The sequence below is a fragment of the Salvia hispanica genome, chromosome 1, assembly GCF_029641045.1.
Source record: "Salvia hispanica isolate PSC_SH4W2 chromosome 1, Shi_PSC_v1, whole genome shotgun sequence".
NCBI classification, from domain to species: domain Eukaryota; kingdom Viridiplantae; phylum Streptophyta; class Magnoliopsida; order Lamiales; family Lamiaceae; genus Salvia; species Salvia hispanica.
The window spans coordinates 21,084,326-21,095,776 of NC_142692.1; the positions used below are offsets into that span (position 1 = coordinate 21,084,326).

Sequence of the window (11,451 nt, forward strand, 5' to 3'; positions counted from 1 at the left end):
AATTAAACATTTATCTTATTCAGATTGGTTTATATAATAAAATAATATACTATTTTTTCATTATCTTTTCAATTTTTTGTTATTTTTCTTTGCTTTAACTAAATTTAATATTTTTTATTTAATGAAACTAGGGCGTCTAATATTTTAATATAACTATATAGTTTTAAAATATTAAATAGATGAGTTAAGAAAATACAATTAATTTTTATTCAGATTCAAATCTATCGTTTTAAATGTTAAAAATCAAAGAAATTATTAATTTAATACAAAACTAATTGGATGAATCTACTTTTCTCATTTTAGATTATTTTAATATACCACATGTCAACTACTACTAATTGATTAATAATTAAAAGTAATAAGAATCATAAACTTTGCTAATATTATAAGATAGTGCCGAGTATTATTTGTTTAGAGTTAGAAATTCTAATATTTGCAAAAAAAAGAGAGAGGGAATATTAAAATGTTAAATATATAAGTTAAGAACATGCGATTTCTATTGATCACTGTTAAACATAATCTTTCAAAAATTATAAATTAAAGAAATTATTAAAGAATTAAACTTAAAATCATAAACACTAGACTCAATTAGCATTCGTACACCATGTATCAAATTTAATTTATTGCATGTTATAGTTAAATATTTTAATATATTTAAAATATGAAATAAATGATATAAGAACATATGATTTTATCGAGGTTCAACTGTAATGGTCCAAGATTTAAGAATTTAAAAAAATCAAAATAAAAAAATAAAAAATTAGAACTAGAGAATTCTTAAAATCAAAACCATATACTCACTTAATTAGTAGTATTAATATATAATATAGTATTATCAAATTTTAATGTGTTGGGTGTTATATTATAGTGAGCTAAAAACTTTATTATTTTTTAAACATTATTGTGAATAAAAAGTGATTAAAATAATAAGTTTATCAATATTGAAGATTATAGTATTATAATTACAAAGTAATTATTTTTTGTCACATGTTATAGTAACTCTAAGTATTTACAGTTCAAAAATATTAGATAACTAATTATTTATATTTTATAGCACTAATTATTTGTTAAAAATTATTTAAATTCACATTTATAAAGACTAATTCATTAAGAAGTCTGAAATTATTTGTTTGCTGATAAATCTTATTTTATTTGTAGACAAAATGTACACTAAATATATAAAGCTAATAAAATTAATATTTAAAATTTTAAAGAAATATCTTTAAGTAAATGCATTAAAATGGGTATATATAAAAAAAGTTATCCAATCATGTTTTAAACAATTAGATGATTGCAACATGTTATTAAATGCATGCATCATCTATGCATAATCAAAATTTATATCCTTAAATAGGTGTATTTAGTAAACAAATTAATATAGGGGTCATAAAGTACATATATAAAATATAAATTTAATTAAAAATATAATATAATATATACTTACCATTTTAAGCATTATGGCTTGGAGACATTATGTCTCCAAAACATTTTCCTTAAAATAAAGACAATATATATGGTCAAAATTGTTAAATATTCTACAATACAACCGCACACTGTCTTTCCCATGATTTTATACTCGAAAGATTTCAATGAGTGGATAGCTGTTTTATTAAGAGCTTTACAACTCATGATTTAATTAAAGGAATTATCTTAAAGTTGGAAATATTATTGGTATGTAGGGCATGAACGAATAAAGTATAATCATTTGCAGTGTTGAAAGTTATTTTTTAATGAATTCGAATAACGTCACTTGACTCTCATAATTTACATTCTATTTTGTGTCTTCCAATCCGTAATTGAAAATATTAATCACAGTGAAATTATACTGAAACAGAAACAAAAGTCCCTACTTATATTAACTTCCAGGAAAATTGTTAAAAAAACAATAATAAAACTATCCATGATTAAAGCAAGGATTTATTTTTGTTTGGGCTTCTTGGGCTGTGGTGGATGAAAAATCATCTTCCATTAGCTTACACACACACACAAACACTAGCACACCAATCAATTAATTGGACATGAAATGTTGATTAATTCATTTAGGAGGAAAAATATCACGCATATTATTACATACTTCCATCTATTAATAAATAATCTTATTTTCCTTCCGAAAAATTGGTCAGAAAAATTAAACTTTCACAAAATTCTGATACTAATTCCTACAGTGCGATTTTTTAAAATGGTCTTAAAAATCACTAATTTGTTCGAATTATGCGGATTTTTCACAGTAAAATTTTCGGCGTAAATTTTTCCTATGTGGAACTCAAAAAAACCAATATGTAATAGTTAGAGCTACATTCTATCTTATGGAAAATATGAAACTAATGATGATATGGATGCCCTACAAAATTTGTAAGAAAGTTTATAATTTTTCTGTTCATTTTTCCTTTCCTTCTGGAATTTTATTTTCCACTAATAATAGTACTTCAATCATGTTTTTATATATATTTTTTACTTTATTTTGCATTGAAACTCGTATTATTTACCGCCTAGATTATTTTTGGTGGACGAAGAAATTATAAGTTTAATGACTAATAGTTGCTTGGACTTGGGCAATTCTAGTAGGCTTAGCCCGTGTTCATAATAACTACTCTCTCTTTAAAAATGAAATGGTCCAATTAATAGTAGTCCATAACATTTTCTTCATAGAACCCCACTATAATGTCCACAAGTCGATATGAATTACTGCCAAAATAAAATTAAAAAACAAATTTGTAGAAAATCCGTATATGAAATATAATTACATAACATCCTCATTTAAACAAGTGAATTTGAGACTAGGGATGTTAATCGGACTAATCCGGTCGGGGTTGGGCCATTCGAGTTATTAATTTTTTGGGTTAAAAATTTTCAACCCTAAGCGTAATCCCCATGGTTTTAGGCTAAACCATTGGGCTATTCGGGCCTAAAAACTTTCGAAAATAATATCTTATAATTAAAATTTTCCTCTTTAAAATGATTTTAAATTTTAGATATATTTTTCTTCTTAGTTTCAGAATCATATAAAATCTTAAAATTTTCATATTTTTCTTCAATAATATGGAGAGAAGCCTTTCATCTCGATCAACTACAACATAAACAAATATAAATCAAAATTAAATCAATCAAATTGAATTAAAGCTTGTGTTTGTGTCATTATTTTGACATTGTTCATAATTAATTTTTTATGAAAATTAAAAATCATATTTTACATGAATCATTATTAAAATGATAAATATGTTACGATTTTGATGGATTAGTTTTTAATTTTGTCTTGATTGGATTTGGTGGTGGTAAGACAATAGTGACAGATGATGGGACGATGGATTATTGAGTTGAGGTGGAATTTGAAAGTTGATAGTTTGAGATCGAGTGGAAAAGTGTAGAATGAAGATTGAAGAAAACTAATGATTGTGCCAAATGAAATTCAAAAATACAAAAACCACTCAAATATAATATTTTTTAATTAAAAGTTGCAATCCGTTCGGCCCAACCCGTTTGACTCACCAACCCATTCGAAGTAACCCGTTTAGCTGTTTTGTATTTGGATTACAAAATTACAGTCTAAACCCACTAATTTTGCAGGACTATTCAAACTTGCTCATGAATTTCGGATTGGATTGATATCCTTATTTGAGACCCACCAAAGAGCAGTGGATTTATTTATTCAGCTACGAAAATTTCACAAATACGAAAATGCTTTTTAGATTAATCCCAGCTCGATTAGATATGAATTGAAATGGGAGCATTCCCCCAATATTGTGCTTCCACATAGAACCCACTGCTGCTGCTTTTCAATGGGATTAATTAATCTTTTCAATTAAATATACTCATTTTGATATTTTACTAGTACTCTTTGATTTATTCGAGTTTTAGTCCTAATGATTTTGACTTGTGATATCACAGACCCATAATAAAAAAAAAAATAAAGCCAAAGGACTCTAATGTTTAATATAAGCACAAATACACTGTTTTTAGCCATTTTACGGACGAAAATACACAAATAACTTGAAGGATATTTTAGGCAATATCTAAATTCGCTGACATATGAATTATGTCACATTTCTACTAGCAACTTCTTATGTAATTTCCTAATAAGTTCTGGTACGTCATACATGATTAAAGTATTATCATTATTTGCACAGAAAAAAACTTTTCATATCCCTTTATTTCTAGTTAGTGGTAACAATATATTAGTTATATAATGTAAAAAATTCATTGAGATACAACAAAAAAAAATTATGAAAAAGTGAAGTTATTTATGCAATAAAATCTGAATCAATAATACACAGAATAAAAATGATAACGTAGTTATTTTCTTGAAAAACTGAGTTTTTTCAATATATATCATCGAACTAATTTGTTACTCTAAGCCTAACTTTAAGACGATTTTTATGATTGATATATTATTGAGAATTTTAATTTAGCTCAAACTGAAATTTTAGCGGCATATGAACATTCAATCTTTAGATATAAAATTGCATTGTTTCTTGCCATGTATGATAAAATTGAAACATGAGTAATATTTTAAAAATATTCAACATTTCATATTAGCTATTTCGTCCTTAGAGATTTTTTTTAATTAGTAATAGTATTTGAAATTAAGAGAATGTAAATTTATAAATTAATACCGTAAAATTTGGATGTTTTCATAATATAAAACTGAACCGTAAATCAAGGTAAAAACAAATAAAAATTAGGGGAAATAGAAACATAAAAAAATACTAGAAAATAAGTTTTATAAAGAAGAAAGTGTCTCATTTTATTATTTTCATATTAACAAATGTAGATAATGATAAATCTATAATATTCCAAAAAAAAAATAGAAAGTGTAAATAATGACAAAATTTTAATTATGTATGAAGTACCAAAACTTATTAGGAAATTACATAAGAAGTTGCTGACAGAAATGTGACAGGAATCATATATCAGCAATATAACGGCGTGATAATAATGCCCTTATAGGATCTGAGGGTGTTTTAGTCCGAAAAAAATTATTCGTGATTATATTAAACGTTAGGGTCTTCTAGCGCTATTTTTTTGTTAGGGGTCTGTGGTGTCACAATTTAAAACGTTAGGGATTAATGAGACAATTCACTATTTCTATATGTATTGCATCTTCACCGGATCTTGTCTGTAACTGCTTGATCTATCAAATTTAAATAAATTGTGGGAAAGTTTAATTATAAATTCAACGAAGATAATAAAAAAGTATAGTACTCCCTTCGTCCCGGTATAAGTGAGTCATTTCTTTTAGCACAAGATTTAAGAAATTGATATTTAAAAAGTTAAAGTAGAGAGAATACAATATAAGAGGAAAAAGTAGAGAAGTGAAAATAATAAAGTAAGTGGGAAGTAAAGTACTAAGAGAGAAAATATTTTTTTTAAATAGAAATGACTCACTAATGATGGAATATCTCAAAAAAGAACATGATTCATTTATAATGGGATAGAGTGAGTAATACATTAGTCGAATTTAAATTAGCGACCTATGTTGTTCTCCTCCTTACATAAACATACTCAATTATAAACTATGACAATTAGATTCCATTATATACTCTTTCCCTGTCAGTTTTCCATTTTGATCCGTTCTATATTAATTATTCTACATAATTTTTATTATTTTTGGTAGTGGACACTATATTTCATTAACTCATTTTCAATCATATTTTTTATATGTAAAAATAAGAATCATATTTTACTTACTTTTTCTCAACTCACTTTCTATCACTCCCTCCGTCCCTAAAAGTTTATCATATTTTTTCATTTTCGTTTGTCCCACAAAACTTATCACATTTCACTTTTTACCATTTTTTATAGTGTACCTCGTATTCCGCTAACTTATTCTCACTCTCATTTTATTATAAAATTAATTAATATATAATAATAGGACCTATATTTCACTAACTTTTTCAACTCACTTTTCATTATATTTCTTAAAATCCGTGTCCGGTCAAAGTGTGACAAATTTATGGGACGGAGGGAGTATATTTCTAAAATCCAGTCAAAATGAACATATTTTGGGGGACGGAGGGATTAGTAACATTGTTTTTGTGTTTTGGTCAGTTTTTTAAGTAGGTACTTCCTTTGTCCCTTTTAAAATGAAACGTTTTTTTTTTTCGGATTGTCTCATTTAAAATGAAACGTTTCCAAAAATGTAAATAACATCATCCCTATTTTTTCCGCTTTTTTACTTACTCTCTGTTCATTAACTCCCAAAACAATAGAGAGAACTTCTTTTTTGGTCCACGAATTTTGTCAAAGTATCATTTAGGTCCGTGAACTTTGAAATAGTATTTGAGGTCCGCCAACTATGGGTTAATATCAATCGAAGTACTTTTTTTGACTATTTCCATGTTTTTTGGACGAAAATACCCTCAATACCTTGAAGGGTACATATTTTTAATAAACTTTTCACATACTCATATTTTTTATAAATACCTTTCCTATATATTCTTTTGACGAATTTTTTAAATATAATTTGACCTTCAATATTATCACTTAATTTTGTGACATGCAAGAAAAATTCCTTCTTCAATTTTTATAATTAAAGAATTTTAAATATTCTTGAGGTATGGATACTCGTAAAAATTAATGTCACATTGAATAGACGATACTTGAATATTGATATATTGTCAAAAATATACAGTCAAAAATATATAGTAGAGATATTTATCAATATTCAAGTATCGTCTATTCAATGTGACATTAATTTTTACGAGTATCCATACCTCAAGAATATTTAAAATTCTTTAATTATAAAAATTGAAGAAGGAACTTTTTTGCATGTCACAAAATTAAGTGATAATATTGAAGGTCAAATTATATTTAAAAAATTTGTCAAAAATATATAGTAAAGATATTTATGAAAAATATGAGTATGTGATAAGTTTATTAAAAATATGTTCCTTTCAAGGTATTACGGGTATTTTCGATTGAAAAAACATAGAAATAGTAAAAAAAATACTCCATCCATCCCTAAAAATTTGTCTCTTATTTCCATTTCGTTAGTCCCTAAAAATTTGTCACCTTTCACTTTTACCATTTTTTATAATGGACCCTACATTCCACTAATTCATTCTCACTCACATTTTATTATAAAACTAATATATAAAAGTAGGACTCACATCTCACTAACTTTTTCAATCCACTTTCTATTACATTTCTTAAAACCTATGCCGGGTCAAATGGTGCGAATTATGAGATACGGAGGAAGTATTTCAATTGATATTAGCCCATAGTTGACGAACATCAAATGATATTTTTAAAGTTCTCGCACCTAAAAATGATACTTTGACAAAGTTTGTAAATCTCTAAAAACAAGTAATGTACTACATAAAATTATATACCAAAAAATAAATATTTTATATTTATTGGGACAATAGTGGAAGTATGTTACATGGAGTAGGCAACCTCATCAAACATTTCATTACAATACCATAACTTATTAGCTATAACAAGTAGTACATGAAGGAATGATGATTCAATCTTCACCCGACCTATCTTCATTAATCTCCTCAAGAATCACCACAAGCGCAACTATGAAGGCATGATCAACATTTGGATATATTGTCACACAGAATGTATCTTTTCCAAGCAAAATGCTTTGTGCACTGTGTTTCCTTCGCATCTGCATTTTAAAATCAATTTAATTATCCATTTTAAAAAACCAAAGGAGCAGAATTTAATGAAATTGATAATCCATTTGGTTTGATGAAATTAGGATGAATATACTTGAGCAATGACATTATTGGTGTCTCCAGCGTATATGGTGCAGGATCGCTCAAACCAGCTGCCTTCAATCCTAAAATCGCACCGATCCTCTTTCGAATTCGCAGCCAGGAACACATCCAGCTTCGTCTTGAACTGAATCATCGAAGACTTTCTCACACTAAAAAGCATTTTCTTCGAATCCGTGCTCTCTCCTCTGAAAGCCTGCCATCTCCTATGCGCCGTCAGCAGCTGCACCATCCAGATTTAGATGGTTCACAATCGATCAATCCAGATTTAGATTTTATCGATCCAGATTTAAAATCGATCAATTGATCCAAACGAAATGTTTGATCGATTGATTTAGAAGACCGAGATTTAGATTTGGTCGATTGATTTAGAAGATCGAGATTTAGATTTGGTGAATTGATCCAGACGAAATGATCGAGGCATAGATTTGATCGATTGATTCAGAAGAAGATTGATATTTAGAGATTTGATGAATTGATTGGATTTACCTTCTGCTGGAAGGTGATGATAGGGTTGCCGGCGGCGTCGAGCAAGACGCGGCGGTCGTGGAGGCTGAAGACTTTGCCTCTGATCTTGAAAAGGAGGTTGTCGTTGAGGTCGGTGACTCCGAAGGTTCCGTCTTCTAGAGTCATCAGCTTCCGCGAGATGGTGAGATCCATGGGCTGAGACACGCAGAACTGTGGGCTCACGACGTCCACCGCCACCGCCGGATACATTGCACCGGCCATCCTTTTTTAAAATTTATTTTCGTATTTCGCTGCTCCGAATTTTTAAATACGATAAGAGCAAAGCTAAATTATTTAAAGAAAACGAAGTTGAGGAAAAAAAATCCGTGGAATATTAAAAGGGAGAAAAGTTTGCTTATACTAGTAGTAAGTATGATATTAATTAATCGATGTGTGCTATGCAAAGAGGTTAAAAATATAGTGATAATGAATAGTAAAAACAAGTGGGAATATGAATTCTGTTTTATAAATTAATTTTTTATTTTTTTAATTTTATAATAAAATATAAGTAATATTATGAGTTAATGAAATATAGAATTAAAATAAATAAAATATCAGGTGAAGATATTAGTTAATTGTAACAAGTGAATATATCAATTAATAATGGACAAATAAAAAAAGGAAATTATGTCAATTAATAATTGATAGAGCAATGATAAGAGACACGGTAGGTACACTGTACACTGTACACCGTACACCACCGTTATAAGCATTAATAATTGATAGAGCAATGATAAGATAAACAGAGTGTAGGTACGCCACACATTATAAGTTGACTTAGAGATAATTATCAAATATTTTACAGACCAAATTTTGTACAACCAAAAACTAGTTTATTTGTATAAAAATAAGTTTATAATTTTGTACAACCAAAAACTAGTTTATTTGTATAAAAATAAGTTTATTTATGCATTTTATTAAAATATATGGATGCATATATAGTACATGGAAAGTGTATAATATTATGGTCATATATTTATGATTTATGTATATTTTTTTTAATTTTTTGGAACCATTAATTTTATTTAGTGCATACTTTAATTCAAAATTTAAAAATAATAGAAAGAAAATTCAAATATAAAAATAAATTTGGTTGTTTATCATTACTCAATATTTTAATACTCTCCGTGTCGCAATATATTTATAACAAAATCACAGTGTATACTGTATACTACTCTCTCCATCCCGGCAAAGATGACACATTCTTTAGCCAGCACGGGATTTTAGGAGTTATATGTTAATGTGTATAATTGGAGAGAGAAAATATGGGTGAAAGTATTAAAAAATAGTTGGGTGTATTGATTGGAGAGAGAAAATTTTCAAAAAAAGAAATATGTCATTTTAATTAAGACAAACTAAAAAGGAAAACGTGTCATTTGAAATGGGACAAATGGAGTAATATAAATGATTCACGTTTCAACACTTGAAGAAGGATAGAAATGGAAGTTACCTAGTGCCAAATTGCCAATGGCATTAAATCTCCCTAAATTTGGGAGATTTTTTAGTTACACGCTGTATTACAAAAATTACTACTTGCTATTGGTTCGATGTTAGGTTAGGGATACAAGACTTATAAATTTATTTTCAAAACTTTTCAAATTATCTAAACAGAGAGAAAATCTTATGAGGGATATGAAAGAGTGGGAGAGAGGAGTCTGGAGGTGGACGTTTAAATGGAGGAGAAAATTAATTGCTTGGGAAGAAGATTCGCAGCTCTTCTACTAGGCATGAATCAATCCCCCTTGACATATGTGAGGACGTGGTCTCGTTAGAAATTTGTTTATTTTGTTTTGCAGGTCAACACATGTAAGAAGATTGCTAGCTTTTCATAACACTAAACATGTCTTGTATGGAGAAATATTGCACCACCACGAGCACAACTCCATATGTGATTTCTTCTCCGATGAAAACTTAACACTAAATTATCTTCTTTAGTAGTAAGATTTTTATCCAAGTTGTTCATTGAAGTTTATTTATTTAAGTCTAGTATTTAATTAAATAAAGGTATACATTTATGAGAACTAATCTCCCTGCGCGACCTTCTATGAACATTTCATAAGAGCATCCACAATAGCGGCTAGCCGACCGGCTAATCGATTCGCGTCGCTAGCCGGTTCGGCTATTGCAACCGGCCAGCCGAGAATCGGCGTGAAAATCGGCGTGGGCTAGCCGATTCGCTTGCGCTGGCCGATGCGCTGGCCGCCATTGTGGCGTGCCGATCGGCCAGCGATCGGCCAGCGCCAATTTTCGTTTTTTTTATAAATTTTTTGAAAAACTATATATACGCGATTTTAGTTTCATTTTCATTTGCACCACTTGTTTTAACGAGTGTTCTCTCTCTATAAATTTCTGTACAAGAGCAATATCGAGCGATGGACAACAACAACGAGTCCAATCTGGCGACGAGCGGCTCTCATACTCCCACGGTACCCGTGGGATCTGGATGGGGCCAGATGGGCGGGCAGATGGGCCCAGGGTTTAACGTCCCTTGGCAACAGTTGATGGGGATGATGGCTGGAGCGCCGGGGGGGATGCAGGGGGGGAACCAGGGGGGGATGCCGGGCGGGGTGCAGGCGAGCGGCGGGCAGGCAGCGCCGGGTGGGGAGGTATGCCCCAGATGCAGCAGCAGATGATGCAACAGATGATGGGGATGATGTGGCAGGAAGTGCAGCCCGGTATGCATCCCGGGATGCAGGGGCCACCGGGGGGGACACGGTCTATCGTTCCTCTCTTGATTTTTTGACGGTTTCGTCTCACACGTCCACCCAAGTGGAGACGCAGTTCACTGGCGATGAACTTTTGTCATTGCATGAGATGAGGATCGATCTCGGGGAGCCGGACACTCCCGTTCCAGCGGGTCGGGCTGCGCCGAAGAAGAAGAAGGGCAAGGGGAAGGGCAAGGTGGTCGGCGAGTCGTCGCAGCCCGCTATTCACGACACCCCCACGCGGAGGAAGTGGACGGAGGATGAGTACGTCGGCGTGGCCAAGGCGTGGTTGTCGGTCTGCGACGATCCGCTGGTTGCGAATAACCAACGGGTCGTCAACATGTGGGAGAAGATTAGAGCAGCCTACAGGAGGAACTGCCCGCACGGGAAGGACTACAGCGGGGAGGAGTGCAGGAAGGGGTGGGAACGGATCAGGGCCGCGGTCAGCCGATTTTCGGGGTTGTACGCAACGCCCTCCGCCAGCTGACTAGTGGGAAGAATGAGGAGGACGCCCGGAGGAT

At 31.0% G+C, this 11,451-nt stretch overlaps 1 protein-coding gene across 1 annotated transcript; it reads right to left on the minus strand.

Moving 5' to 3' along the window:
- Positions 1 to 7,320: 7,320 nt before the first annotated feature.
- LOC125219758 (LURP-one-like protein (DUF567)) lies at positions 7,321 to 8,535 on the minus strand. The gene is made up of 3 exons (XM_048121813.2): positions 8,208 to 8,535; positions 7,714 to 7,941; positions 7,321 to 7,609 (listed from the first exon to the last, which is right to left on the minus strand). The coding sequence occupies exons 1-3, from the start codon at positions 8,445 to 8,447 to the stop codon at positions 7,463 to 7,465; spliced, it is 615 nt and encodes a 204-aa protein (XP_047977770.1). The 5' UTR covers positions 8,448 to 8,535; the 3' UTR covers positions 7,321 to 7,462.
- Between the last annotated feature and the right edge of the window lie 2,916 nt (positions 8,536 to 11,451).